General features: G+C 46.1%; 4 protein-coding genes across 4 annotated transcripts; 2 read left to right on the top strand and 2 right to left on the bottom strand.

Moving 5' to 3' along the window:
* Positions 1–3,274: 3,274 nt before the first annotated feature.
* SERLADRAFT_346585 (uncharacterized protein) lies at positions 3,275–3,652 on the top strand (the record flags this gene model as incomplete). Its single annotated transcript, XM_007314665.1, has 1 exon — positions 3,275–3,652. A coding segment is annotated over one exon (378 nt), but the record flags the coding sequence as incomplete, so codon positions are not given.
* A 10,650-nt stretch (positions 3,653–14,302) lies between these two features.
* SERLADRAFT_380312 (uncharacterized protein) lies at positions 14,303–14,785 on the bottom strand (the record flags this gene model as incomplete). The annotated part of the gene is given in 4 exon segments (XM_007314664.1): positions 14,303–14,450; positions 14,481–14,483; positions 14,503–14,604; positions 14,673–14,785. The coding sequence occupies 4 exon segments, from the start codon at positions 14,708–14,710 to the stop codon at positions 14,303–14,305; spliced, it is 291 nt and encodes a 96-aa protein (XP_007314726.1).
* A 5,195-nt stretch (positions 14,786–19,980) lies between these two features.
* On the bottom strand, positions 19,981–21,086 carry SERLADRAFT_380309 (uncharacterized protein; the record flags this gene model as incomplete). The annotated part of the gene is made up of 5 exons (XM_007314663.1): positions 19,981–20,001; positions 20,029–20,532; positions 20,602–20,705; positions 20,771–20,852; positions 20,909–21,086. 4 exons carry the CDS (start codon positions 21,038–21,040, stop codon positions 20,476–20,478), a joined length of 375 nt encoding a protein of 124 aa, XP_007314725.1.
* Positions 21,087–21,331: 245 nt separating this feature from the next.
* Positions 21,332–23,400, top strand: SERLADRAFT_459032 (uncharacterized protein; the record flags this gene model as incomplete). The annotated part of the gene is made up of 6 exons (XM_007314662.1): positions 21,332–21,721; positions 21,776–21,889; positions 21,943–22,017; positions 22,073–22,736; positions 22,792–23,111; positions 23,169–23,400. 6 exons carry the CDS (start codon positions 21,399–21,401, stop codon positions 23,233–23,235), a joined length of 1,563 nt encoding a protein of 520 aa, XP_007314724.1.
* Positions 23,401–23,483: the final 83 nt, after the last annotated feature.

The following is a 23,483-nucleotide window of genomic DNA, read 5'->3' as shown; positions in this document are numbered from 1 at the left end:
CTTTGGCTTCTCTCTCTGGGTTCTCTGAGTTTCCAAAATTGTCCATCAATGGATGTATTCTGGAAAGGCGTGTATGCCCCATGTATGCCCCTCATCCTACTTGCCTAACTTGGATATTGATCGTGTTTGGTCTCCGCTTCTAACAGGGTTCTGACACCACACTTTGGGCAATCCTAGACGCAGGTAAAACAGTTCTCAAATGGATTCTTAATCTTATCCACAATAAGCCCTTGTAGCAGAGAGCCCCCCTTTTGTCAAAGCCATTACTCTGGCATAACTTGGCAGATCATCGCTTCTCTACAACTGTCATATCCATACCGGAGGACAGAACTCCGGAATCTCCAAAGGAGAAATTTCCTCAAGTCTGAACCTCCCACCCAAATCTTCAGTATTCTCGGGATTACGCTCCTTATGGCCCGCCGGTTGGCATAACCCTGTGCCCCACCCCCATATGGTACCCTGGACTCCCATTCCAATACTCCTGCACTGGATTTCTAGTTCGCCATATGCTTTCCTACGCATGTTCTTGTACTCCTCATGGACTCTGTAGTTTAGACCTTATGATACACTCCTTGCACATACATTTCTCTTTCACTAGATAATTGTCCGCATGGAATTCCGTACCTATATTATAAGTTACTCCTTATGAGCTCCTACTCCTCCTGTACTCCATTCCTGCAGTTTGAATATCAACTAAATTCCCTCACCTTTTTACAAGTCCCTTTTTAAGTCTTTCCAGTCTTTCTCCGAAGGATCTTTACTCTGCTCCCTTTTCATTCTTTTCATCCTCTACTCTCCTTCATCCATTCTGACGAGTTAGGGACCAAAGTCCACAGAAGGGCCTAGTGCACAAGCTAAGCCAACTCCCAATCTCATACTCTGTTACCCCCTACTCCATCTCCGTACTCCATAACTCCGACACTCCAAAAGGTCACAGTTCTGACAGCAACGAGACTTAGCAGGACTCAACACTGAATGGTTCCAGCTGTAAAGTAGATAGCAAACAAGGGTCACCCGTTCAAGAAAAAATATACATGAGGCCACCTTACACCATTAAGATATCCTACTACCCCCTTACCATGGGAGTTTCTTACATCACTATATTTCCAAATTAAGTATGTATGTTGGGCAAATTTTGAGCAAAGAGTGTATGATTTCTTGCGCTTGCAATTCTGAAAGCCACAAAACTCTGATATATGTCAGAACTAATCATCTTTTGGGGCATTAAGAAATCCAGCAAAGTGCAACTATTTGACCAAGGTGAATTATTGAACCATTATATAGTAAAATGTCTTTTATGTATTTTTTTACATTGCAGTCTCTTCACTGCACACTGCAGGTCATTATACTCCAATTTGTGGCTGCAGTACTACATCCACTGTCTCCATTGAAACTTGGTTGTGTAAAACTTTGGTGCCTTTGATACCCAAGATGGTCTGTGATAGTGCCAGTTGACATGAGATGCAATAAGCAATGCTGGCCAGGAGTTATTTTAACCAACTTCTTTTCCCATTGTGGAACTCTCCCAAATCCAATAGCTGGGCTTCTTCATGTGTTTGGAGGTGATAACATCAATATCATAAGGCTGGGATAATAAATAGATACATGCAATAGAATTTTGATAATCTACAACACCCCTCATGTTACAATACACAATTTTTGGACCTTCAATTTTCATTCACCTCTTTAACCTTTTTCTGTAGTTTTCACACACTGTGCCAAGTGACACTTTCCCTTTTGTTCAAACTCCTCTTTCTTGTGCTGCACTGCCTTCCTTCTTATTTTAGCTACAAGTATCTCACACAGTAGAGCTGGTCACACGGGCTGTGCCCATAATATCATCAGCCACTGCCTTTATCAACTGTATAGTACATATGTACAAAGAAATCTGTAGTAGTATATATACCCCAATAGATCAAGGAGACTCCTTAGCGAGTCCTCCTGTTGTATCCTCACAACTAACTTGTCAAAGCCTAAAGAGTAACCACTCCCTCATCATCATCTCTATAGTGTGTTCTAGTTGTGCACCAGAGTAACAAACTCTTGGTTGTTACATTAGGACTCACTCTTTCTACTCTCTCGCACGTTGTGCAAACCCGGTCCCCAGGGTTAAGGGGTTATTGTTTAGGGATATCCCATATAGCACAAGGGTGCGCTCCTAGCGACGGCCCCATAGTGCTCTGGGAGAAAGGACAATTATTTTTTGATACACAGCCCCCAGTGTTAAGGGGAGTACTTTAGCTCAGCAGTTGGTGTGGAACCACTGTTGATTAGTAATTACACACAAAACTTCTTCTTTGTTTTCCTCTGACCAGGCCGGGCACTTGCCTCCGCCAGTTGGAGAAGGGTTGACAGCTTAACAAGTGGACCACCCCCTGACAACCGTTCGGACCAGGGTTTCTTATGTTTACTTTTTATATACTTTTCAAATACTATAGTGTGGGTAGTCGGAGATTGAGATCCAATACTCAGCTGGGAAGAGGTAGATCTGCAGATAGCAAGCGGGGACCCCCAGTTACGTTTTTTTACATTTACAAAGAGAACAAGTCGACATGTCGTCGCAAAACCAACCTGATGTCAACACTCTGTTGCACAGATCTTGAAATTGACTACACAACTCGCCGAGCTGCAGGCACACCCTCCTGCAGCAACTCCCTCGGTCAAGAAAAAATTCAATAAGAAAGTCAAAGTTGTTGCTGACCCTGGCACCTTTGAGGGAGACAGAGCGCGATTTGCCGAGTGGTGGATCAAGCTCCAAATTTGGGTCAAGGCAAACTGGGATGCATTTTCTGACAATTTTGAGGTAGCCACCAGTGCTATCTCGACTAAAAGGACCTGTGGCGGGTCGGTATGCCCAAGTTAGAATGCAGGAGTGCTACACCGCGGGAGTGTGGCCTGTCTGGGATGATCTCAAAGTTGAGATCGAAAAGTATTTCAAACCGCAAGCTGAGTGTAACTGGGCGCGCCAGCAGATCCATACCTTTAAGCAAGGAAACATGAGGTCGGATGATTTTGAAACCCGGTTCCTGGCCCTCTCTATCCAAGGGGGCTTAGGTAATGAACATGCAGTGGATCTGCTGGAACGCAATGTGAACTCCCACATTGCAGAATAGCTCTATCTGCAGGATATGAGGAGTGATAACCTCTTCCAAGCGTCGGAGGAGGTAAAAATAAAAATAAAAATATAGAAAATACTAAAGTAGAAAAACATGTTTCTTTTGACTCTTCTTCCTCTTCTTCTCTGGAGCCACCTTCTACAGAAATCCCAAGGTGTATGCTGGTGTGCACATATTTATTCCAAAAGGAGATTTGTTTAGACGTTGGTGTGGAAAACCTTGTCCGGGGCATAGTACACCCAACCAGTGCACTGCTTGATTCAGGCACTAACAGCATCTTCATATATCAGGTCTGGGCAGAGCAAATTGGACTCCCCCTTGTAAAATTAGATGTATCTATTCTCGTCTATAACATTGACAGTACACTTGATGCGGGTGGCTGCATCACGCACAAATATTCTTTTGTTGCCGAGTATCAAGGACACAGAGAACGAGTCACTGCCAAAGCTACCCAACTAGGCAAGATTAATTTAATCTTGGGCTGTACCTGGCTATTTAAATACAATCCTGAGATCGACTGGCAGACAGGGGTTGTCACATTGTTACATTGCCCTCAGGAGTGCAAAAAATTGGGTAAGCCGAGTCACGTCCGTCAAACTGAGCGTCTTGAAAAGATAAATGCTGGTCACTTTCATGAGCTCAGATCTTTAGAAAAGATTGACAATGACAATGACGAGGTAAAACCCGAGGAAGAGATTAAGAGGCTAGTACCTCCCGAGTACCACGACTTCTGGAAAGTCTTTTCAAAACACAAATCAGAGTGCTTCCCAGAGGCTAAGCCTTGGGACCATGCTATAGATTTGAAAGACACCTTCAAACCAAGGAAGGGACACATGATACCGCTCTCTGCTCCCGAAAGAGACGAGGTATCTAGTTTCATAGACGAACAACTTAGGAAGGGTAACATCAGACCTTCCAAAAGCCCTATGATGTCCCCGGTGTTCTTCATTCCTAAAAAGGATAGTAAAAAGCAAATGATTATAGACTATTGTTACTTGAATGTGTACACAGTTCAAAATGTGTATCCGCTGGTTTTGATCAGTCAGCTAGTAGACAAATTGGCTGGTGCCAAGATCTTGACAAAGATAGATTTTAGTTGGGGGTACAATAATGTACAAATCAAAGAAGAAGATGCTTGGAAGGCCGCATTCACGTGCCACCGAGGATCCTTCAAGCCCCTCGTTATATTCTTTGGGTTGACCAATTCACCGGCAACCTTCCAGAGCATGATGAACAAGATCTTTGCGGATATGATAAACTGTGTCATCATTTACATTGACAATTTATTAATATTCACGAAGTCGGACGATGAGGCTGAGCATGACAGGATCGTGCAAGAAGTCCTTCAACGCTTACAAGAACGGGACCTATTTGTCAAACCCAAAAAATGTAATTTTAAAGTGAAGGAAGTAGACTTCCTCGGTATGAACATAGGCCAGAACGGAATCAGGATGGATCCTGAGAAAGTTCAAGCTATATTGGACTGGCCAGAACCTACTTGCGTCAAAGGAGTTAGGGCCTTCCTTGGCTTAGGCAATTTCTACCGATGATTTGTTGAAAACTTCGCAAAAATCACGAGACCGTTGAACAATCTCACTAAAAAGGACATTGTTTGGCACTGGGGCGCCAAAGAACAAGAAGCTTTTGATAAGCTTAAACAGGCGTTTACAACAGCGCCCATATTAGCATTTCCAGAATTAGACAAAGAGTTCTGGCTAGAAACCGACTCTTCTGATTTTGCTACTAGGGCTGTTTTGTCAATTAAATGCCCTGACGATCTTTGGAGGCCCTGTGCCTATTTATCACATAGTTTGTCGCCTACGGAGCGCAACTATCAAATTTACGACAAAGAGATGCTGGCCATCATTAGAGCCTTAGAGCACTGGCGGCACTACTTAGAAGGTGCTAGACACTAATTTGAAATTTGGACCGATCATAAAAATCTGGAGTATTTTATGACGGCCCGAGACTTGGACCAAAAACAGGCTCGCTATGCGGTATACTTGTCAAGGTTTAATTATAAATTAATTCATAAGCTTGGAAGCTCTATGGGGAAAGCGGACACTTTGTCCAGAAGAGAGGATCATGCCAACGGCATCAAAGATGACAACAAAGGTGTTACCCTGATAGACCAATCAAGGGTTGCTAATGTTAGAATTGGGCAGGATTCCGATCTTCTGGAAGTCTTTAAGAAAGACATCTCCTCAGAAGAGAAGGCGCGCCTTAACGGCAATGAAAACTATTTATGGGAAGACGGGCTCTTCCATTTTAAAGACAAGATCTACGTGCCTGAGTCCGCAAGGATCAAGGCAATAGATAGACATCATGACACTCCAGTGGCCGTGCACCCTGGGTGGCAACAAACAATGGAGTTGATCTCCAGAAACTACATGTGGCCTGGCATGGTCAAAGACGTACAGGAATACGTAAAATCCTGTTTGAGATGTGCCATGGCTAAGAATTCTCACCAACCGCCGGCTGGTAAACTCATGCCAAATCCGATACCAGCTGGTCCTTGGGAGGATATATTGATGGACTTTACAACGGATCTGCCCGAGTCATATGGGTATGATTCAGTAATGGTGGTAGTGGATCACTTCTCCAAAGAAGTGGTATTCATCCCCACCAATAAAACCATTACCGACGCTGGTACAGCAGATCTATTTAAAGATTTCATATGGTCTATCCACTGATTGCCAGAAACGGTTATCTCTGATAGGGGACCACAATTTGCTAGCAAATTTACGCAAGAACTATGCCGGATGCTGGGCATCAAACCTAAATTATCAACGGTGTTCCATCCGCAGACTGATGGACAAACAGAGAGATTCAACCGGGAGTTGAAACAATATCTCCGGATATTCATTAATGACAGACAGACGGATTGGGCCAAGTGGCTAAAGATAGCCCAGTTCTCATATAATAATAAACAGTTGTCGGCTACAGGAAAAGCACCATTTGAAGTTACCAGATCGTACCTTCCCAGAATAGGTGTAGAACCTGGCAAAAGCAAGAACAAGGCTGATGAGAACAAGGTCAAAGACATGAAGTCGGTGTCGATGATGAGAACTGCTGTTAGAAAACCACACACACAAAAACAAACTAACACACAATCCTCCCAGATTCCATGGAACTTGTTTATGAGCTTTGCCTCCTAGAACAGTAGAGTGGTCTGGTTGTTCGTGGGGTGGTACGTATAATGATCCTTCAAACTAAAACCCAAAGATGTATGAGTGTGGGTTTTGAGGAGGAGGGATAGTTGAATTTATAGAAGATAGGGACTTAGTGACGAGTATAGATGAGCACTACCTTGCTAATTGTAGCACAAGGAGAACAATGAGGATGACGAGGTGACGATGTTCCCAGTGATAGCAGGCTCCTGGTGCACAAACTGTAGTGCTCAGAAGGACTCTAATCGAAAGGGATAACAATGACTTCAAAAGTGGGAAGTGATGATGACAGCAATTAAAAGTGGTAGCAGTGGGAAGTGTTGTGACCACACTGGATCACAAGTAGCAGTAAGAAGTGGACTTAGGATTAGAGAAGAAGTCTGGAATCGAGTTCTTGTTTTTTTACAAGGTAAAATACAGGGATTTATATAGTAAAAGAAAAGTAGGCTATGCACAGTATAGCTGTGCAAAAAGAATGAGAAAGAACATGAAGGAAGGAATGTACGCTGATGAATCCTGCGTAGGTAGTACAGGATAAGATTGTCAAAAAGGAAAAGAAAGGGATAGAACAATGAATGCTGTGAGTAATGTCACAGGTGTAACAACCAAGAGTTAGTTACTCTGGCGCACACAAGAACACACTATAAAGAAGATGTTGAGGGAGTGGTTACCCCTTAAGCTGCAGAGAGTTTGTTGGTATACAACAGGAGGACTCGCTGAGGAGTCTCCTGGATCTATTGGGGTATATATACTACTACAGGTTGTTTGTACATGTGTACTATACAGTTGATGAAGGCAGTGGCTGATGATGTCATAGGGCCTAGCCCGTATGGCCAGCTCCACTGTGTGAGAGAGTTAAGTCTAAAAGTAAAAGAAAGGCAACGCGGCGCGAGAAAGGGAAATGCCGCGTGGCACTTAAAGTATAAAGTTAAAGCAGAGAATAAAAAGGAAAGGAGATGTCCGGAAATTGTGTTATCGTAACACTACCCCCCTTCTAAGGCTCGACTTCCAGGCGAGACCAAATTCCGGAGGTAGTGGTAAAGTTTTCGGGCATAGGTTGAAAGAGGGAATTAAAAAGGTTTGAATCCATGCCTCTAAGCTTCCTGGGAGCTGAGGGATTCCTAGAATAAAATTTGCGAACAGCATCGCGGGAGTTTTCCAGATGGGATTCTGGTTCCCACGTTCTGTCCTCGTCTCCATAGCCTTTCCATAGGACCAGGAACTCTAATTTTCCACGCTTCAAGCGTGCATCTACCACCCGTTCGACTTTGAACTCTTCTTCACCTTCCTGGGTGACTACCACCGGACCGGGCCGGTCTACGCGCTGTCCCGGTAGCGGTCCTTTGTAGGGTTTCACACGGCTAATGTTAACCGTGGGTACCACCCTCATTCGTTTTGGGAGTTCCAGCTCCACCGCATTAGGTTTGACTTCCTTAATCCGGTAAGGGCCAATCCACTTTTCGGTCAGTTTTCTAGACTGCCGGTCTTTTAATTTTAAGTGGTCGGTGTCTAACCAGACCAGGTCGCCGACCTTGTAATCAGGGGCCTTAGAGCGTCTACGCTCTGCCCTGTCTTTCATCTGCTCTGCAGTTTTAAATAGCGCTTTGCGCGTTTTGTCCAAGACAGACTTTATGTCTTTTGCCATGTTCCCAGCAGCCTCGTTTTTGCTTTTGCCAGGTTCTACACCCATTCTGGGGAGGTACAATCTAGTAACCTCGAATGGTGCCTTTCCTGTAGCCGACGACTGTTTAATATTATAAGAGAACTGGGCTATCTTTAGCCACTTGGCCCAATCTGTCTGTCTGTCGTTAATAAATATCCGGAGATACTGTTTCAACTCCTGGTTGAGTCTCTCCGTTTGTCCATCGGTTTGCGGATGGAACGCCGTGGATAATTTAGGTTTGATGCCCAGCATCCGGCACAATTCTTTCGTAAACTCGCTAGCAAATTGCGGTCCTCTATCGGAGATTACCGTTTCTGGTAACCCATGGATGGACCATACGGAATCCTTAAATAGGTCTGCCGTACCGGCGGCGGTGATGGTTTTGTTGGTGGGTATGAATACCACTTCTTTGGAGAAGCGGTCTACTACCACCATTACTGAATTGTACCCGTTTGACTCGGGCAGATCCGTCGTGAAGTCCACCGATATATCCTGCCAGGGGCCAGCTGGTATCGGGTTCGGCATGAGTTTACCGGCCGGCGGTTGATGGGAATTCTTGGCCATGGCGCATCTCAGACAGGATTTTACGTATTCCTGTACGTTTTTGACCATGCCCGGCCACATGTAGTTTCTGGAGATCAACTCCATCGTTCGTTGCCATCCAGGGTGCCCAGCCACTGGAGTGTCATGATGTCTATCTATTGCCTTGATCCTTGCGGACTCAGGCACATAGATTTTGTTTTTGAAATGAAAGAGCCCGTCTTTCCATAAATAGTTTTCATTGCCGTCAAGGCGTGCCTTTTCCTCTGGGGAGATGTCTTTCCTGAAGACTTCCAGGAGGTCGGAATCTTGCCCGATTCTAACATTGGCAACCCTTGATTGATCTATCAGGGTAACACCTTTGTTGTCATCTTCAATGCCGTTGGCATGATCCTCTCTTCTAGATAAAGCATCCGCTTTCCCCATTGAGCTTCCTGGTTTATGAATTAATTTATAATTGAACCTTGATAAGTACACCGCGTAGCGGGCCTGTCTCCGGTTCAGGTCTCGGGCCGTCATGAAGTACTCTAGGTTCTTATGATCGGTCCAAATTTCGAATTGGTGCCTAGCACCTTCTAAGTAGTGCCGCCAGTGCTCTAAAGCTCTAATGATGGCCAGCATCTCCTTGTCGTATATTTGATAGTTACGCTCTGTAGGCGACAAACTATGCGATAAATAGGCACAAGGCCTCCAAAGATCATCAGGGCATTTGATTGATAGAACAGCCCCAGTGGCAAAGTCAGAAGAGTCGGTTTCTAGCCGGAACTCTTTGTCTAATTCAGGGAATGCCAATATGGGCGCTGTTGTAAATGCCTGTTTAAGCTTATCAAAAGCTTCCTGTTCTTTGGCGCCCCAATGCCAAACAAGGTCCTTTTTGGTGAGATCGTTCAACGGTCTCGTGATTTTTGCGAAGTCTTCAATAAACCTTCGGTAAAAATTACCTAAGCCTAGGAAGGCCCTAACTCCTTTGACGCGAGTAGGTTCTGGCCATTCCAAAATAGCTTGAACTTTCTCAGGGTTCATCCTGATTCCGTTCTGGCCTATGATCATACCGAGGAAGTCTACTTCCTTCACTTTAAAATTACATTTTTCGGGTTTAACGAATAGGTCCCGTTCCTGTAAGCGTCGAAGGACTTCGTGAGAGTGATTATGATGTTGGTTTGATGACCCAGGGCGCCTCTGGGGTGTGTTGTTTTGTTTGGTGGACCCGCCACCTTGGTGCATGGTATAGAGCTCTATGGCTCTACCAACTCGTTGTACTTCCTCAGCCGCCAGGGCCAAGTTGTCACTTCGTGTATCCTGCAGATAGATCTGTTCTGCAATGCGACAGTTTACATTGTGTTCTAGCAGTTCCACTGCGTGTTCATTGCCAAGACCCCCTTGGATTGAGAGGGCCAGGAACCGGGTTACGAAATCATCCGTTCTCATGTTTCCTTGTTTGAAGGAACAGATTTGCTGACGCGCCCAGTCATGCTCAGCTTGCGGTTTGAAATATTTTTCAATCTCAGTTTTGAGATCGTCCCAGGTGGGCCACACACCCGCGGTGTAGCATTCCTGGAGTCTTACTTGGGCGTATCAACCCGCCACAGGTCCTTTTAGGCGAGATAGCACCGCAGTGGCTACCTCAAAATCGTCGGCAAACGCGTCCCAGTTCGCCTTGACCCAAATCTGGAGCTTGATCCACCATTCGGCAAATCGCGCTCTGTCTCCTTCGAAGGCGCCAGGGTCAGCGACGACTTCGACTTTCTTGTTAAACTTTTTCTCTACCGAGGGGGTTGCTACAGGGGGGTTGGCCTGTATCTCGGCGAGCTGCGAGGTTAATGCAGCTATCTGCGTACGCATTGCGTGCAGTAGCGCATTCATGTCTTGGGGTTGCGACGACATGTCGACTTGTTCTCTTTGGGTAACGTAAAAATATGTAACTGGGGGTCCCCGCTTGCTATCTGCGGATCAACCTCTTCCCAGCTGAGTATCGGATCTCAATCTCCGACTACCCACACTATAGTATTTAAAAAGGTATATAAAAATGTGTTTGTAATAAACCCTGGTCCGAACGTTTGTCAGGGGGTGGTCCGCTTGTTAAGCTGTCAACCCTTCTCCAGACTGGCGGAGGCAAGTGCCCGGCCTGGTCAGAGGTATTCGAAAGTGAAAGTTTGTATTCTAAATCTAATCAACAGTGGTTCCACACCGACTGCTGAGCTAAGGTACTCCCCTTAACGCTGGGGGCCGCGTATCAAAGGTTTATGTTCTTCTCCCGAAGCACTACAAGGCCGTCGCTAGGAGCGCACCTATCTGCTATGTGGGATATTCCTAACCGCTAACCAATCTCCTTCACCCTGGAGTCCGGGTGCCCAATGGGACTTTTGCACACACGTGCGAGAGAGTAGAAGAGCGAGTCCTAATGTAACAACCAAGAGTTAGTTACTCTGGTGCACACAAGAACACACTATAAAGAAGATGTTGAGGGAGTGGTTACCCCTTAAGCTGCAGAGAGTTTGTTGGTATACAACAGGAGGACTCGCTGAGGAGTCTCCTGGATCTATTGGGGTATATATACTACTACTATACAGTTGATGAAGGCAGTGGCTGATGATGTCATAGGGCCTAGCCCGTATGGCCAGCTCCACTGTGTGAGAGAGTTAAGTCTAAAAGTAAAAGAAAGGCAACGCGGCGCGAGAAAGGGAAATGCCACGTGGCACTTAAAGTATAAAGTTAAAGCGGAGAATAAAAAGGAAAGGAGATGTCCGGAAATTGTGTTATCGTAACAACAGGTTTGTACAGCCATAAAGTAAAGTCCAATAGCAAAAAGAGAGCAGGAAAATCATGATGTCATGGGAAGATGCAGTTAAAAAAAGGGCAAGGCAAAACACTATCAGTATCAACACAGTTCCTTTATTGTCAGTCAGGCATTCTAAAAAATATGTGTCCATAAAATGATTCAAAAATCAAAAATAATTGCACTGTAAATGAATGTTCTGCTGAAAAAAAAGAAACTGGAGCCACTGGTCCACCACCTAGTCCAAATCCAACGGTTCCATGGCCTTACCAATGGACTGGTTGTGTTGGACCACCTGGTCAAACGAGGGAGGGAGAGGAGTAGTCCCAATTTGGAACAAGTGAGTCCCAGGCAGCGTGTGGTAGGTGTAGCTGTAGCAAAGACGATAGACAAAAGATAAGTGTACCCAAGTGAATGGGACAGCAATGAACATGGGCGATGCAAGGGGATGAACCTTCTCCAGCTCAAAAACTACCCACCCACGCTCCAACCAGGCAAGACGAGCGACCGATGTTTTGATAGTATATGATGGTAGATCAATGTCATAAAGATGGACCTGTTGCCCTATTTGGACCAGCCGCCGGGGCACGTGGTAGTTGACGGATTGGCGACGGAAGCGGATAAGAAGTGGTGACATCAGAAATGGTGGGGGAGCAAAGAAGATGAGGAGGAGGAGGCTGGAGGTGACGAGGAGGTGAACTAAAATGGGGATCCAGAAATGACCATCGGGTGAGAATAAAAACGAGAGTAAGGGACCCATGGTGGGGCTAGGCAAAGGAAGGGAAGTGAAGGAAACAACAAAAGCGAGGGCGCAATGCAATGTGTAGCCAGTGGCAACACAAAAATTTGCCAAAATGCCAAAATGCCAAAAGTACCGAGTGGAAAAGCAAAGGTGAGTGTGACTGGATTGCCTAATAGAGGTGGTGCTGATCAGCCACAAGTTTGGAAAAGGCAATATTAATTACTATTCCACATGGCACTGTGCCTGTGTGGCGCAAAGGCAAGTCTTTTTGAATATTCGCTTTGTTATTGACACCTGTTCATGCTACCAATCAACTTTGGTGCATGACATCGGTCTTGGACAAAACACGCAAGGCGCTATTCAAAACTGCAGAGCAGATGAAAGACAGGGCAGAGCGTAGACGCTCTAAGGCCCCTGACTACAAGGTCAGTGACCTGGTCTGGTTAAATACCAACCACTTAAAATTAAAAGATCGGCAGTCTAGAAAACTGACCAAAAAGTGGATTGGTCCTTACCGGATTAAGGAAGTCAAACCCAATGCAGTGGAGCTGGAACTCCCAAAACGGATGAGGGTAGTACCCACGGTCAATATTAGCCGTGTAAAACCCTACAAAGGGCCGCTGTTGGGACAGCGTGTAGACCGGCCCGGACCGGTTGTAGTCACCCAGGAAGGTGAAGAAGAATTCGAGGTCAAACGAGTGGTGGATGCACGCTTGAAGCGTGGAAAATTAGAGTTCCTAGTCCTATGGTAAGGCTATGGAGATGAGGACAGAACGTGGGAACCAGAAGCCCATCTGGACAATTCCCGCGATGCTGTTTGCAAATTTTATTCTAAGAATCCCTCAGCTCCTAGGAAGCTTAGAGGCATGGACTCAAACCTTTTTAATTCCCTTTTTCAAACTATGCCCGAAAATTTAACTACTACCTCCAGTATTTGGTCTTGCCTGGAAGTCGAACCTTAGAGGGGGGGTAGTGTTACGATAACACAATTTTTGGACCTTTAATTTTCATTCTCCTCTTTAACCTTTTTCTGTAGTTTTCACACACTGTGACATACGGCACTTTCCCTTTGTTCAAACTCCTCTTTCTCGCGCCACGCTGCCTTTCTTCTCATTTTAGCTACAAGTATCTCACGCAGTGGAGCTGGTCACACGGGCTGTGCCCTACAACATCATCAGCCACTGCTTCCATCAACTGTATACTACATATGTACAAACAACCTGTAGTAGTATAAATACCCAATAGATCCAGGAGACTCCTTAGCGAGTCCTCCTATTGTATACCCACAACTAACTCGGTTCTACCTAAGGGGTAACCGCTCCCTCATCACTACCTTTATAGTTTGTCTGAGTTGTGTGCCAGAGTAACTAACTCTTGGTTGTTACACTTTGGAGAAGGATCAGAAAAGACTTAGAAAAGGACTGGTAAACTACAGAGTCTACGAGGAATACTAGAACGTGCGAGGAGAAACATATGGCAGACTAGAAGTCCAGTGCAGGAGTACCATGTGGGAATGGAGCATAGAGTTATGCCAACCAGCAGACCTGGAGGAATGTAATCCCAAGTATACCGATGGTTTGGGGGTTCCGGGCTTGGAGATGCCGGAGTTCTGTCTTCTGGTACGGATATGACAGTTATAATGATTCTCAGAGCCCCATAAGAGTACTTACCCTCCCCCATTTCTTGCTGCAGGTCTTCCAGGATTTAGGTGCACCCACAAAGGGGCTTTTGAACAGCAGCAACTTGACCTCAACCCAGAATGGCTTTGCAAAATTCATACCATCAGCCACTCTATTCCAGTTCTCTACTATATAGTCAATCATGATATGCTGTTGACTCTCAGACCAAACCACCCAGTCCTTGGAAGCTTGTCCAGTCATAGTAGAATCTGTATCACGTGGAACAACAGTTGATTGGCTGGTAGCTGGGACCGGTTGATTGTGGATCATCCTGAGTGAATGGCAATGGCACTTCTGTTTGCAAGGAGGTCCCTCAGCTGCCAAAGAGGTGGACACCTTCCTCTTCATGGTGAGCAACTGGCGTAGGTTGCGGTATGAGTCTGAGTGCAAATGTGTGGCGCAACGGCATAGCGGCACAGATGGCTGTGGAGAAAGCAGGCTAGAGCCCCCGGAAAAGTGCTCGCAAGAGTTCCCACTCCAAGGGATGTCCAGAATTTTGAGTTGTGTGATGTGTTTTATTTTTTTAATTTATATATATTATCTCACATCAAACCACTAGGATAAATCCTTCCTCTCTCAAAATAGAGGGTGGGTAGGAGTAGTCTCCCTTGCTTACCTAATTCAATATATGATAAGTCGATATCTTGTAAGTAAGGTCTGCACCAAAGTAAGACCATTTGGCGTGAACCCCCCTTCGGTGCCAATAACACGAATATTGAGCTCTTTTGCACCTCAATTTTAAACTCAACCGCTCCGATTGAATAAGGCTTAGCATCACAGTAAAGGCTAGCTATTGCTTCAACCAGCGTAACTCACCACTTAGCCTTCGTGTGAATCGGTAGAGTTGATAGTGAAGCTCTCAAATGACAAACAACGCTAGTTTCATATTTTTCTTCCATCTTAAACAGATGCTGAGCCATTGAGATAGTGAAACTGTCAGCCACTCCAATTGAAACGCCGCTACGAATTGCAGACACACCTGAACCAAAACGTGGGCAAGAAGAAATGGGATATTCAGAGTCATATAGGTTCAAGGTGCTACATAATTGTCGTAGTTGTGATACAATAGTAGGGATCATATACATAACATTTGTTCTCTACAGTAGCTGTTTCAGCTGAAACCTTTATGTGCTTTTTCCTGGTGTGACCAGCCACAAAATGCCGAGTTCAAGCCGAATGTGCCGCTCATGGTGCCTTCTCTATTACTACCGAAGCGGGGGTTCCTGCCAAAGGTCCTTACTTCGGACCAGACTAGGGTAGGAGACTGAGTTATGTAGTGTTTGTAACATATGAGCATGGAATGGTTGACTCTGATGTTGCTTCATAATACTCGAAGGTAGTCTTATAAAATCAAGGGCTATATTTGCGGCTAATTAGACATTTTACATTGTGGTTTAGGTATATCTGCAAAGACAGTCCAATAAGTTTTAAGCAGTGACATGTGTAATGCTACTATGGTTGAGTCAAGTTCAACTAACGCTCGACGGTATTAGTGTAATACTACCCCGGCACACTGCAATCACCAACAAAAGTGTTGGTGGCCCTCGTCTAAGCCCGAGTGCTTTCGTTGTTCCTCCCGCCGGGAAGGCCGCTTACCCCATGCCATGTCATCGTCGTCTAGCTCTTCTGCTCGGAGCTATGCAACATGCATCATATCAGCGGTCGATGACGATGGTGACAGTGCAAAAGATAATCACCCCGTATACCTCTTCTCCATCGAATCCAGTCGCCGCCTCTTTCGTTTGCACATAATCCTTTTTCGAGGACTACATTATTATATCGTTCAAGGTCATGGTCGGCTCGTGGAGATGAGTGCGAGGACTCACGTTGCGACCGAGATTGTGGCCTAGGTAAGCCTTCAGTGAGTGTAAGATGCGAGACAATTTAGGTTTTTTTCTATGGTAGTAGGAATCGCTGTCCTGCGACTACAGTACAATTAGGCATCGCAATGTCTCAAGTATAAATGGTGGGACCTACACTTTTCTCCGTCCATCCGTGCGACGCAAGAGAGAACATAATGGGCTCGTCAGAAGGGCGTTAAAGGGAGATGGTCGTCGTAAGTCAAACAGCCTCGAATCAAAAGTCGTAGCTCAGAAGAAAGCAGTATAATCTGCGAACCAGAGCTTTCAAGTATGTATATCACACGAAGGAGAGTTGAGAATGGGCCGAAAGTGAGCAGGGAACCGCACGTTTATATATCTCCCCTTACTTGCTCACAAAAATTGCATAGTGTATAACGTGATCCCAAAGGGCGTTTATACATAGCACCAGCGAGTGCGCAGCCAGCGTTCTGTCATCCGGCGTAACCAATTTCTTTCCTTGTCCCACGGCTCTGCCTTGAGCGGATGATTCCCTCGGTGCCTCGTGGCGATTGACAAGCGATTCAAAGAAAGAAGTTGGAATAGGTACGCCACCTAGACAATCCGTGCGATCGCTTGCCATGTTCATAGGACCATATTGGTGTGTATTAGTTCTACCTTTGGACTCAATGATGTGAAGGCTGGCGATATGGAACTCTTCAAAACGCATCCACAACTTCAAAATTAGGTCCCGCCTAATCTATTGGGTGAAGATCATTTTTCCTATCCTCTTGCCATCACATACCTCCGATATTAGTACAGATATCTCCGAGTGCGGTAATCTGAATTTGTTGTTTCTATAAATAACGTTTGCAGGGCCGTAATTTCGTGTCTGTCTTCCGTCGAGGCCAGTCCTTCCCGTCTGTCCATCTTCCGTGAGCTATTAATTTTGAAGACAGATGAGGGCTGGAAGATAGATGTCAAGCATGGATTGCGGATTTAAGAAGTCGATTATTTTCGCGATCAGCCTCCGAGTTTCTCCTCGAATTCCCTTTGGTAAGAAGGAGGGTTGTATTTGGGGAATGTTGTCGATGCTGTAGGGATTGTCTTTCGCGCGGAGTATCGCTTTACCTTGCACCCATATTTCGAGCTCACAAATCCGGTGGTGACGGCATCCGTCCGACTGTCTCCACCATCGTCATCTATGCCAACAGCATGTTTGTCACTGTCCTGGGTAATGTAGGGCAAGTGAAGATAACCTGCGACGGTGCTATGTGCATTCGGTGACTTTGACGGTGGCCGTACTGATGCTGGGAGATCTGGAGAGATAACGAGGAAAGAATTATAGTACGGAATCACGAAGACTATGGTCCCATCTCATCTCTGCGGTGACTCTGGGTTGTCTGCAGCGTACCCTTTCAAATATCGAACTTCTGCCGCTGTGTGGGAATCCCCTGCGGCTACTGCTGTGCGTTCACAATCCAATCATTCAACCTCATTCATGTTCTGTCCATGCCGGACGAATGGCCACATGCCCCTTTTTTTCCAGACTGCTCTCGACCCTTCGAAGATACGGTGGCGCGGAGTCATCGATATCCTGGCATACTTCAAATCGAGCCCGATCTCATGTATTGCTGTCAAGAATGGCCGCCCGGTCTGCTCGGTTCAGCTAGCTCCAGAGAATATACGTAGAAGTTTCAACCTTCGACGAAAGTCAAGGATCCAAATATGACCATCTTTAAATCGCTAACTACTACGCTACTTGGTGCTCGACCCTTCTTAAGCATATTCAAGGGCACACTGCCATGGATTAAATGTACACTGGTCCCGACCTTGTCATTAAATGCCGTATGTCATATCGTACAAATGCGTCTCCGAGAATAAGTATACTGATACATAGACTACTTTAATTTAGCTGAAGCGGGTATAACCATATACGCGGTTTTCAAAGGTTCGATCAGAAGAATCTGAGCTTCGAACTCGAACGTTTGCTTGTGCCCCAAGACATATTGTCATCGTCGAGCATCTCAGCCTACGCAGACATCCGTATTAATGATGTTAGCCACGAGGACTTCAAGGCCTAAATGATCAGAGGAGACTTACGAATCCTAGCTCAGCGGGGCTACCCCCAAAACCTTCCATCATAGACGTCGAAGGGGACAATGGCTACCAAAAAGAAGCGGCGATAAGTATATGTGTGAGTATCCCGTACGGAATTTAAACGTACTATTGAGAAAGTAATATCAGAAGGTGGTGGGTGTACCTGGATGGGCACGGAGTTGCGTTTCGATTTAGAACTTCCTGAGCTCTGTAGAGTGTGAAAGGTGGTTAATAAGTGAAACTGCAGATCAATTTTGGGGATCGTACCCTAGTGCTAGTACTGCTGATAGAAAGTCTCTTCAGTGACAAGGGCTGCATGGTGACGATGAGGGGTGTTGTCGTGGGATATAAATGCGGGGAAACAGTGGTTTATGATTGATGAGTGCTGATACAGTGAAGAAGAGGCTCTGAAGCTCGAAGCAGGTAAGTGGCCTCTCGAGCAGATTTGTATAGGTCTTTTATACCTTTCTTTGCATCAAAGCACCACCTGATTCGCGGAACACCGACGCGAAGAGGCATAGGTTCCGGGTTCAAGATCCCTAGATGAGTTTGGATTTGAAGATGGCATTGCTTTGGTCCGTTCGTCTTGCACGGAAATCTATAGCGGGCTAAGTGGCACGATAGGTGTCGTCAAAACGGATGTAGTCAGGCACGTGGAACCATACCACAGAAAGTTCCGTGAAAACACAAATTTAGAACCCGTACAGAATGGCGCTATGATGGATGAAGAACGGAGTTGCTACTGGCAGCCGTGTCCTGAAATGCACATTTCGAGTGGAGGATAGCTTCCGCATTCCACTTGAGGACCTTATCTGATAATTACCAGTCACGTGCAGCTAAGGTGCTTTGTCAAAGACGTCCTTTTCGTCCCAGTATTACTCAATGCATCTCTGACGCTGACACCTTCATTTCCCCCGCTCAACAACAAAGGTCTGTACTGCAAGGTCTTTCTCACAGGCGTCATCTTCTTGCACAAAAAACACTGTGCAGGTATGTGCCAGCCGTTGCCGTTATATCTGTTGCCGCCTATGCCGATACAGGAAGCACCTTTCTTTCTTGACCTGGCCTTTGTCTGCTAGCTTTGGGCGACTTAAGTACCTGGGCAAATGATGGCGTTTGTGACCACGGGATTCTATTCGTTCTCAAGCCCAGCTTATACCTCGATTTATCACTTCAAGCGCGGCTCTCCGAGCTTTCTAATCAGTTACAGTTCCGCGGGCCTGGTCTTGTGTCCTCACCACTGCGAGAGTTGTCCTTAGCTTGGTTGCTCAGCGCCTCCACACACTCATAGTCGGACGCCGCCTTTCTCCCATTATCACGGCCATTGTTTCAGTCAGTGTATCGCGTAACGCGCACTTTGGGACATAATCCGGTCTATTCTTGAATACCGGAGGATCCTTTGCAGATGGCCCCTCCGCGGGACTCATATTTACCAAATACATCTGGTGACTCCTCGGCCATATTTCCCGACCTGTCGGGTTCAGCGAAGCTAGATACTGTCCGGCTACGGTGCGTTCAATCTGCAGGTTTGGAGTACCCAACAGCACTCGACATCGCTGCCATACCATATCCCTGGTCGCGGTTGTGTGGTGTTGTTTCTACAGACTGCTTTGATATGAAGGTTCCCGACTGTCGGTTCTCTTCAGATTCACCGTCAGTGCATCCGATGAAAACCGACCGAAGGCTATTTCCCCACATCATGCGTTGTAGGGCGCTCACAACTTGTCCTCTCCAGTCATATGTCGTCAGGTAAGCCTGGATGTTTCCAGGCACCTGAGAAGATCCCTCCATATCAAGCAACACACCGCCATGAAACATCTACTTGACGACCGTGGAGAACGAGGATATAGACATTGTAGCCACTTCTAGTGGCCTTCGAACCTGGGAGGGATTCGACGGCGGGCGCGTCGTTTCTGTTTGCAGCAAATTCCTGGGGATCGTCTGCTTACTTACGCGTTTTCATCTCTCCTCAAACGTACTGATTGCGCTCGTCTGACTTCACTATCAAGCTTCGATACTACTTCGACATGAGAATACCCTTTTTTAAATACCACGGACAGCTTGTCGACATAGAACCTTTTTTCCATTTGATGTGCCTCGTGATCGCAGTACAGATCTAGGATATCACCATTCACGAGCTATTTGTGAAACTTACCGTCTTCATAGGTGAGTGAACAACGTAGCTTATTACATTTTCGGTGCGCCTCATTGGTTGGTTTGCGGTGAATAAGCACCGCAGTCATCAGTTTCAGGCTCGCTCCCCTTATTCACCTATCTCACTTGCGGCGCCCTTCTTTTCAAGTTGGTTACATCAATCTCGAGCGCTCATCAGCCCCGCAGACTCAGAATTAGTACTGTTTAGCATGCCCGTGGTCTAAGGCTCAGATGTCCCGTGACCGGACCGCCCTTTTTCCTGCCCTTTTCCCTGCCCTTTTCCCCCAGGACTCACCTGAGAATTGACTGACTTCTAGCATAACGAAGTCTCGCCCTCATGCTTCGAGGTTACTGATGCTTTCTGCATATCATCAGCCCTATTTGGCATATCCCGACATGTCATTGTGAGACTCAGACTCGTCTTTCATCTGCCGACTTGGATCGCTCTCATATCGCTTGTAGGGTAAGCGGGCCGTTCTTCGTTTGTTATTATCGTACAACATGCTATCCGACTCTCCCTACCACATTTCGGATACATGGAACAATATTGTTTCCATAGAACGATAGCGGATACTAGTCATGGATTAGTTACTCTCGATGTTACTAAACTAGTTTTACGTTTACAAATTCTAGATCGATTCATGAGTGCCGTGATCATTCCATGATCATTATAGGATGAGTTTGTCCGAATACAAGCTAAGATACAGCGTTTAGGCAAGCACGCGCAACTTGAATTCTATTTTGAAAGCTCCTTCTTGACATCATCTTTGGCTTCTCGTGCACCAGACTTAGCCTATGTTGATGAATCAGTTGTCGATCATGGGCCGGTGCAAAGTGGCAGCATGACATGGAGGACACTGACCTGGTCGGCCTTCTGTCTTGCTTGCTCAGAGGTTTCTTGTACTTTTTGCTTTGCAGTTCCTGCTACATCTTCTACCTTTTCTTTTGTAGAATCCGCACCTGAGCCTGGAAATATCAGATGAGCACATAGACATATATTTCTACCAGAACTATAATGTGTTAGGACAGACCAAATTTCTCCTTCGTTGTGTGTGTTGCATGCTCTCCTGTCTCGATAGCGGAAGCAATACCCTTTCCGACTTTCTTGTTCACCTGTCAAGTGAGTGGGCCTACTATTGACACGTTCAGCGATGAGACAATAAACATACTGTATCAGCAACTTCTGACACCTTCTCTGTCATACTTTTAGACGTTCCCGGTGATGAGTGAAGCGACCTGGCATACATCCTTGTCGCTCGAGAAAGAGAAACACGTGTGGTGATGGCTGCAGTACGGAACATAGTTGTCAATTGTGGGAAGGGTAGTCGGTATAATGTTCGTTTGACTGTCGACGTAGAAGAGAATTAGACATTATATATCCCCCTCACCAACTATGACGTCGAACGATGAGGCGCTACGATGTCATTGTGTAATCCCACGTGACGTCCGGAAATCCAGGACTTGAGATTCTCACAGTCACGGAGTAAACCATGGTTACGGGATAGGGAAGTAGTTCCCATGGTCACAATGGACTGATTTTTATTTATTTCCACCTCAACCAATCAGAAGGCGATCTTGTAACTTTATTTTGCGGGTGTTGTACGAACAAAGTATCTGGCAGAGACCAGTTCACGAAGGTCACCATTGTCGAACACGAGCATGGCTTCGCATCGTCAGCACTCAGTATTGGCCACAATGCCCTCCTCAACATCGGATCCACTATTGCATAACATACCCATACCCTCTTTTCTTACTTCAGCATCCTCTGAATCGTTTACATGGCTTTATACCACAGCGGCATTGATCTGTGCTCTCCTCGTTCTCGAGCAGTCCGTGTATAGGTACAAGAAGAGACACTTGCCTGGTTCTTCTTGGACAATTCCCATCATCGGGAAGTATGCTGATTCGCTCAAGCCCACCATGGAGGGCTACATGGCACAGTGGAACTCAGGTGCTCTCAGTGCTGTCAGCGTCTTCAACATGTAAGGCATTGATACTCAGCCATACAATTATTTCTAAACCTGCGATATCTGTAGTTTCGTTGTTATGGCTTCGTCGAACGAGTACTCGCGTAAAATCCTCAACTCTCCGAACCATGCTGAGCCTTGCCTCGTTTACTCTGCTAAGCAGATTCTTATGCCTGATAACTGGTATGTAGTTTATGGATTAAACACCATTTTGCTTACCGAACTTCTATCATTAGGGTATTCCTCACAGGCAAAACCCATGTTGAGTATCGTCGTATTTTGAACACTCTTTTCACGCGCAAAGCTCTTGGGTAAGTACACTCACGTGTCTACTGAATTTTTCCGGTTGCCTAACAACAACATTAGCATTTACATTGGAGTTCAAGACGCCATTTCGCGCCAGCACTTCAGCAAGTGGCTCTCTGAGGCGGCCACAGATTCTTCCCCAAAGCCGATCATGATGACCGCAAGGGACTTGAACATGCACACCTCTTTGAGGGTCTTCTGCGGTAAACACATTCCCGAGGAAGGCGCCGTTGAGATCAATCAGAAATATTGGGACATCACTCAGGCCCTGGAGCTTGTCAACTTCCCACTCGCTATCCCCGGTACTAAGGTATATAGGGCCATTCAGGCTCGTAAAGCTGCTTTCAAATGGTTGGAACTCGCTGCTTCCCAAGCTAAAATCGCTGTTGCTGAGGGTGCTGAACCCGAATGTATGCTCGAAGAATGGGTGAAGGAGATGCAATCACCCAGCTACAAGGGCCGCAAAGATTTCAGCGATCGAGAGATGGCAATGGTCGTGTTTTCGTTCTTGTTCGCTTCCCAGGATGCCATGAGCAGTGGTTTGATCTACGGTTTCCAGCATTTGGCGGATCACCCTGACATTCTGGCGAAGATCCGGGAGGAGCAATACCGTGTGAGAGCTGGTGATGTGGACAAACCGTTGACTTTGGAAATGCTGGATGAGATGCCCTACCTGAAAGCTTTCGTTAAAGAAAGCATGAGGGTTAAGCCTCCTGTTACCATGGTTCGCTACCTATCTTCATCAGTATCGTATACACCTTGCTGATCAATGCTGTTAGGTTCCGTACAAAGCCACGAAGGCATTCCCCATTTCGGCAGACTACACAGTCCCAGCTAACAGCATGGTCATCCCGTCGTTCTATAACTCCCTCCACGACCCGACTGTCTTCCCCGATCCCGATTCTTTATCGCCGGAACGCTGGCTTGATCCTCAGAGCTCGGCTAACACCAACCCTAAGAATTATCTCGTGTTTGGGAGTGGTCCTCACAAATGCATTGGTATCGAGTACGCCACCATGAACATTGCTCTTATACTGGCAACCGCGAGTGTAATGATGGATTGGGAGCATGATATTACTCCAGAGAGCAACAAAGTCAAGTGAGTGGTTCTATCTTCATCCCCGGCGTGATCAACGTTGATGAGTGTCGTTCACAGAATCATTGCGACTCTCTTCCCCTTGGATGGTTGCCGTCTGAAGCTCAGCCCCCGTAAGCACGTATAATGACTGTGTATATATCATATTTTATACCTCTTACAATACCCACCACGACCACGCCGAACTAATCGGGTTTTATCGTACACAACTATGTCTCATGTCTCACTGATGGTCGATTGTCAATTGAAGTAAGGTTTCAATGCATATTTGCTGTCTCCCCAGGAAGTGTTTGCGCTTTAACAACTTACGACGGAAAGCTCTCTCAGAGCTGAGGTGGTTCAACCACGTTTTTGTTTCGTTGTAAACCCATCGTT

Source organism: Serpula lacrymans (assembly GCF_000218685.1).
Source record: "Serpula lacrymans var. lacrymans S7.9 unplaced genomic scaffold SERLAscaffold_3, whole genome shotgun sequence".
Taxonomy (NCBI): domain Eukaryota; kingdom Fungi; phylum Basidiomycota; class Agaricomycetes; order Boletales; family Serpulaceae; genus Serpula; species Serpula lacrymans.
Note: the sequence above shows the minus strand (reverse complement) of the source record. Positions and strands in the feature narration are given on the sequence as shown.